This window comes from Protomyctophum bolini (assembly GCF_963924005.1).
Source record: "Protomyctophum bolini genome assembly, chromosome: 19".
In the NCBI taxonomy this organism is placed as follows: domain Eukaryota; kingdom Metazoa; phylum Chordata; class Actinopteri; order Myctophiformes; family Myctophidae; genus Protomyctophum; species Protomyctophum bolini.
Genome location: NC_137880.1, coordinates 40,853,278 through 40,860,777, shown reverse-complemented (window position 1 = coordinate 40,860,777; position 7,500 = coordinate 40,853,278). Strand labels below are relative to the sequence as shown.

General features: G+C 40.9%; 1 protein-coding gene across 1 annotated transcript in view; it reads right to left on the bottom strand.

Annotated features, from left to right (window-relative positions):
* The window catches only part of man1a1 (mannosidase, alpha, class 1A, member 1), a 46,833-nt gene that overhangs the window by 27,567 nt on the left and 11,766 nt on the right, over positions 1–7,500 (bottom strand). The window contains exons 5-6 of the mRNA XM_080790915.1: positions 4,132–4,247; positions 835–915 (exon numbers count right to left, since the gene is read on the bottom strand). Of these exons, the coding sequence (XP_080647041.1) occupies positions 835–915; positions 4,132–4,247 (197 nt within the window). The remainder of the gene's footprint in view (positions 1–834; positions 916–4,131; positions 4,248–7,500) is intronic.

The window sequence follows — 7,500 nt, the reverse complement described above, 5'->3', positions numbered from 1 at the left end:
ACACACACACACACACACACTCTCCTGCTGTTGTGTGTGTCTGTGATGCCATGTGTTTCTTTCAGCTGTAAGAGAAGAGAGAACTGAAACATCTTATCTTTAGAGAACGCCTTTAGACCTAAAGGCCTTTTTGGTGTTTCAAGCATCATGTTATATAATCTATAGCTATTGCAGAATAGCAGATCTACAAGCTCGTAGCGCGGCACTTCTTTAAAATGTGGCGCAAATCTTCGAATATATATTCTTTCAGAGCGAACGTTTTTAATACAAACATATCTATATCTATACTGTATCTATTAGGGATGTCAAGGGTTAACCGGCTAACCGGTTAGCCGACCGTTATTATTAAATAACATCCGGATATTATTATCAGCTTTAACGGTTAATTTGCATAATAATAAATACGTGTTCTGATCTTAAATCCCTTTATTTTAGATCGTTTTTAGTAATAGTACAACATAAACATTACAGAGACTGTAGTTGTCACTGTACAACACTTTAAAACAGTTGTCATGTTGCACACATGCCTAAAATTGCTCTTATTTGCGCCGCCCAGCTTGTCACACTCCAGGCTGCATGAACAGCGCTCTGGCTCTGTTTTCTGCCCCCTCAATGTCCCCGTTCTCTGTTGTACTTCAATGGCTAGTTGGCTACAAGCCTACAACGGTAGCGTTGCGGTAGTCAAAATGTAAGCGAGTGACAGGCTGACAGCGAGACGCGATTAACACATGTCGACCGTATCAATGCAGAGACATAGATATAGAGTGACATAGAGCCTACCTCTTTCCCAGACAGGTAGTATATAGAATAGATATAGATTGACATAGAGCCTACCTCTTTCCCAGACAGGTAGTATGCTGACAGCAGTCCTCCGACGAAACGGATGTTCACCTCAAAGACCGACACCTCTGTGTTCTGGAGAGACAGACAGGTAGACGGACAGACAGACAGACAGACAGGTAGAGAGACAGACAGGTAGAGAGACAGACAGGTAGAGAGACATGTTTCTATGTCAGTGGTTCTCAAACTATTTCAAGTCAAGGACCCCCAGAATGATGTAAACAGCTGCCGACCCCCATCCTAAAATATGTAGTTACTGAAATATTAATTCTGTTATATTTTACATTGGGTAAAATAGAGCACGTTTTAGTGGTGTTTGTACAATGTTAACAATACAGCAGATCTACAAGCTCACAATGTTAACAATACAGCAGATCTACAAGCTCACAATGTTAATACAGCAGATCTACAAGCTCACAATGTTAATACAGCAGATCTACAAGCTCACAATGTTAATACAGCAGATCTACAAGCTCACAATGTTAATACAGCAGATCTACAAGCTCACAATGTTAATACAGCAGATCTACAAGCTCACAATGTTAACAATACAGCAGATCTACAAGCTCACAATGTTAATACAGCAGATCTACAAGCTCACAATGTTAATACAGCAGATCTACAAGCTCACAATGTTAATACAGCAGATCTACAAGCTCACAATGTTAATACAGCAGATCTACAAGCTCACAATGTTAATACAGCAGATCTACAAGCTCACAATGTTAACAATACAGCAGATCTACAAGCTCACAATGTTAATACAGCAGATCTACAAGCTCACAATGTTAACAATACAGCAGATCTACAAGCTCACAATGTTAATACAGCAGATCTACAAGCTCACAATGTTAATACAGCAGATCTACAAGCTCACAATGTTAACAATACAGCAGATCTACAAGCTCACAATGTTAATACAGCAGATCTACAAGCTCACAATGTTAATACAGCAGATCTACAAGCTCACAATGTTAATACAGCAGATCTACAAGCTCACAATGTTAATACAGCAGATCTACAAGCTCACAATGTTAATACAGCAGATCTACAAGCTCACAATGTTAACAATACAGCAGATCTACAAGCTCACAATGTTAATACAGCAGATCTACAAGCTCACAATGTTAATACAGCAGATCTACAAGCTCACAATGTTAATACAGCAGATCTACAAGCTCACAATGTTAATACAGCAGATCTACAAGCTCACAATGTTAATACAGCAGATCTACAAGCTCACAATGTTAATACAGCAGATCTACAAGCTCACAATGTTAATACAGCAGATCTACAAGCTCACAATGTTAACAATACAGCAGATCTACAAGCTCACAATGTTAACAATACAGCAGATCTACAAGCTCACAATGTTAACAATACAGCATGAACACGGCGGCCATTTTATCCATCACTGTGAGCTTGTAGATCACATTTTATCCATCACTGTGTGAGCTTGTAGATCACATTTTATCCATCACTGTGAGCTTGTAGATCACATTTTATCCATCAATGTGAGCTTGTAGATCACATTTTATCCATCACTGTGTGAGCTTGTAGATCACATTTTATCCATCACTGTGTGAGCTTGTAGATCACATTTTATCCATCACTGTGTGAGCTTGTAGATCACATTTTATCCATCAATGTGAGCTTGTAGATCACATTTTATCCATCACTGTGTGAGCTTGTAGATCACATTTTATCCATCACTGTGAGCTTGTAGATCACATTTCATTCATCACTGTGTGAGCTTGTAGATCACATTTTATCCATCACTGTGTGAGCTTGTAGATCACATTTCATTCATCACTGTGTGAGCTTGTAGATCACATTTTATCAATCACTGTGTGAGCTTGTAGATCACATTTTATCAATCACTGTGTGAGCTTGTAGATCACATTTTATCAATCACTGTGTGAGCTTGTAGATCACATTTTATCCATCACTGTGTGAGCTTGTAGATCACATTTTATCCATCACTGTGTGAGCTTGTAGATCACATTTTATCCATCACTGTGAGCTTGTAGATCACATTTTATCCATCACTGTGAGCTTGTAGATCACATTTTATCCATCACTGTGAGCTTGTAGATCACATTTCATTCATCACTGTGAGCTTGTAGATCACATTTTATCCATCACTGTGAGCTTGTAGATCAGCTGGGTTTGAATTTCCCCAGAGAGAAAATTAAAGGTTAAAGAAAAACAACTTGAGATTCTAATTTGATGAACAAATTAATAATTTAATGAATGAATTAATAATGTAATGAATGAATCATCTGAGCCTGAATCTCTCTGCAAATTACTTCAACTGTAGCATTCAATTTACACTGTGTGTGTACGTGACTGCGTGCGTGCGTGTTTTTGTGAGTGTGTGCGTGGTTGTGTGTGTGCGTGCATGCGTGCGTGCGTGCGTGCATGTGTGTGCGTGCATGTGTTCATTGGGGCAGAGCTTTGCCATTGGCTGCTTGTCAAACTAATTATTAATGCGACGCTAATTAAATGTTTCTATATCAGAAATGCAATGAGAAAAATATGTGACAGATTCTGACCGAAGCTAAATCATTGATTTATTTTTGTTTTTTTTTGTCGTGTGAAAGCAGTGAATCACAGCTTCAAATGGACATATTGATTGTTCAGTTTTGGGATCAGATTCTAAAAATGTCTTAGACTACATCCTGACAGTTCTCTGAAAAAGCTATGTTTCTATGCTAGTCGTTCTTCGATTCTTCAAAGAATAGCAGACCTACAAGCTTGTAGGTCTGCTATTTTTCAATAGCTAAAGCATAACATATAGTTGTGGAGATATGGCTCATAGAGTAATGTCTTGCAGAGAAATAGTGAGTTGAGAAAACAGGCTTGAAAAAGGTTCACTTCTGTGGACTCTAACATTGGCACCCAAACTACTGGAGCAATAACCTATTGTCCTCAGGTCTAAATGGTTTAACCCATTCTGACCTGAGATCAGATTCATACGAGGTTTCCACTGGACACACACTGGTCTGATGAACCCATTCTGACCTGAGATCAGATTCTAAAAATGTCAGTCGTTCTTCGAATTTTTCAAAAATAGCAGACCTACAAGCTCGTATCGCGCCACTCGGTGGCGCGATATGAGCTTGTAGATCTGCTATTTTTCAATAGCTAAAGCATAACATGATGCCGACACCAAAATGGGTGCCCGGTCAGAATGGGTTAAAGTCCAGGTTTTTCTCCTCCCGTTCTGTTATACAGTATTAATATACAGTATAAAACATGTTAATAAAGCATTAATAAAGCATTAATTACCATATTAAAGTCCAGGCTCTTCTCCACCCATTCTGTTGCAACATCAAAGTCTTCATACAACTCCATGATGTAGAGAGAGTCCAGAGCGTCTACGATGGTGGCGCCTTGGATGCTGCCTGGAGAGATACACACACACACACACACACACACACACACACACACACACACACACACACACACACACACACACACACACACACACACACACACACACACACACACACACACACACACACACACACACACACACACACACACACACACACACACACACACATTTAACAACTGTATCTGCATTCCCAATTAAACAAGAAATTCTTGAACACAAACAATAGTTACTATGGTTGTATCAATAGTGGATGGTTACTATGGTTGTATATCAATAGTAGATGCACAAACCGTCAACCGGAGCAGTTCCAATAATGAGGCGTTCTAATAACGATAGCAAACACCTCAAGACGAGCCTGCTAGACGTTAGCCTGCTAGCCGTTAGCCCTGCAGCATTAATTTATAGGACGAGTATACCCGTCCTTAGGATACAATGTGTTAATACACGGGATACACAGTAGCCACATCTAGGGGAACGCAGAAGTGCGCACGCACGCACGTGCGTGTCAAACTAATGAAAAACTAACGCACGCACGCGCGCGCGCACACACACACACACAAGCCTGTGTGTAAACATCAGACAGAACAGAGCTGCCTAGGGCTGTGTGTGTGTGTGTGTGTGTGTGTGTGTGCCTAGAGAGACAAATGAGAATGTCAGACGGGTGGAAATTCATTCTCTCTCCCCCCTCCACAGAGTAGCAGTGTTGCACTTGCATAAATCGGCTGGCAATTTCAAGTGGAGTGTGTGTGTGTGTGTGTGTGTGTGTGTGTGTGTGTGTGTGTGTGTGTGTGTGTGTGTGTGTGTGTGTGTGTGTGTGTGTGTGTTCAAGTGGTCTGTGCTTATACATAAATTACACTGCCAAGTCAAGACCCCTACATGCAGACTGCTGCATTGGTGTTAACATAAAGTTGAATAACAGAGAGTTTATTATTTTGAACATTTATTCACCTTATGAGGCAAAGACAAAATGATGATGAATATGTTAATAGACTTGCATTTATTATGAGCAGTGCACTAGCATCTATGCACACAGACCTATCTCCTGTTTCTGTAGCCATGAGGCCCATAGGGGCAGGACTCCGAGCCTATCTCCTGTTTCTGTAGCGTGAGGCCCACAGGGGCAGGAGCCTATCTCCTGTTTCTGTAGCCATGAGGCCCATAGGGCCAGGAGCCTATCTCCTGTTTCTGTAGCCATGAGGCCCATAGGGCCAGGAGCCTATCTCCTGTTTCTGTATAGCCATGAGGCCCATAGGGGCAGGAGCCTATCTCTCAAAGGTGTGATCCAGGGACCCTCATGGTTCCTTGAGGGGGTTCCAAATGGACCCATTATAGGTCTGTAACTCTGAGAGTGTAACATATGGACCCAAATGGACCCTTACAGGTCTGTAACTCTGAGAGTGTAACATATGGACCCAAATGGACCCTTACAGGTCTGTAACTCTGAGAGTGTACGAATGGAACCAAATGGACCCTTACAGGTCTGTAACTCTGAGAGTGTAGGCCTACTAGTACAAATGGAACCAAATGGACCCTTTTATAACTTTTAACTCTGATACTGTACAAATGGAATCAAATGGGACTCTTATGGGTCCATCTGGTTTTACTCTCAGAGTTATGGGGGTCCTTGAAATTAAAAAGTTTAAGAACCTGTATGCAATGGCTTATCTCTTGTAAAAAGAGAGACCAGCCTATTCTCCAAACCATTATCTCATGCTTTGTTAGGTTGTACAAAATAATATTGGGTCAATTTAATTTGCAGGACTCACCTCGCGCACAGCTGCCTTGTCTGTGTTGTTGACATGACATGGGCTTGCAGGACAGAACTTTTATTTGTGACAGACACATAGTTCCTTTGCAGACAATACAATCTGCTTCTCATTGGTCAGTCACAAAGCTAAGAAAACAGTAGCCTACTTTTTCTGCATGTCAATGATGATGATATAGTTCTTTGGCATGTCAAGCTTTCCTCACGGAGAGCACAACAGTCTATCTGCAGACAGCAGAGCAGCCAGCGAGCCTTTCTCTGCTCTGCTCTGCGGTCGGGACCAGTGCTGTCAGCACTCAGCACACAGCGCATGCAGAGTTATGAATAATACACATTCCGGGGTGCGGGCTGAAAGTCCACCTCTCACAGTGCTTTTCCACTAGGAACCATTGAACGTGCATTGTAATACACATTGGTCTGAATGGTCTGTGAGCGTAGCGATACATATACAGGCGATGCGTGTAAAACCCCGGACATTTGAAGGAATTTATTTAAAAAAAAACCCGACTGCCCGGACAGCCCCCCAAAAGAGGACTTGTCCGGGCAAAAGAGGACGTATGGTAAGCCTACTAAAACTAAGTGAAAACTATGCAAGAGACTATAATGACTAAAACTAAAATAGAAATTTGCTGCCAAAAACAACACTGGCCTAAAGCAGAACTGCCGTAACTGCCTTGCAATACTGAAGGTGTGTCCGGTGCAGATAACATGAGTGAACTTTGGAGGCAGCACTATATTATGCTGCTTTGTTCAACTGTGTCACTAGTGAACCCTACTGTACAGACATGGCATATGGTCCTTGGTTGGCCTGGTCTTGTGTGATTATGTCCTTTTGTGCCTGTTTTGTGTTTTTCTGTCTGTCCAGTAGTTTTTTTTAGCTTCTAGGCACTTTATGCTGTTGTAACACTTCAATTTCCCCTCTGGGATTAATAAAGTATATCTCATCTCATCTCAGTATACGGGTTTAATGCCACCCCTGAAGATGAGACATATTGTCTGTTCTGTGATCAGTACTGGTTTAATGCCACCCCTGAAGATGAGACATATTGTCTGTTCTGTGATCAGTACTGGTTTAATGCCACCCCTGAAGATGAGACATATTGTCTGTTCTGTGATCTAGATGAAATTGAACACGAACTTCACTTTCTGTTTTACTGCTCTAAATACGATGACTTAAGGGATATTTTGGTTAATAAGATGTCTTCTATATGTGGGGATTTCCTAGATTTAAATGACTATGTAAACATGGAGATATGTTTTGCCAAAGGGACTTTCGTTGTAGCATATTGTATTTGTCAAGCTTGGGAAAGAAGACAGAGTACTCTGTATACATCTGAGGTGTAATATAATGAATTATGTAATGTATAAACATGCTGTAAAAATGCATAAATTATGTAATGTAAAACATGCTGTAATTGCAAATGTGAAATGGTGTCTTATAAACCCATGAGGGTTGGGCACAGGGTGTGCATGACACGAACATAAATAATCAATC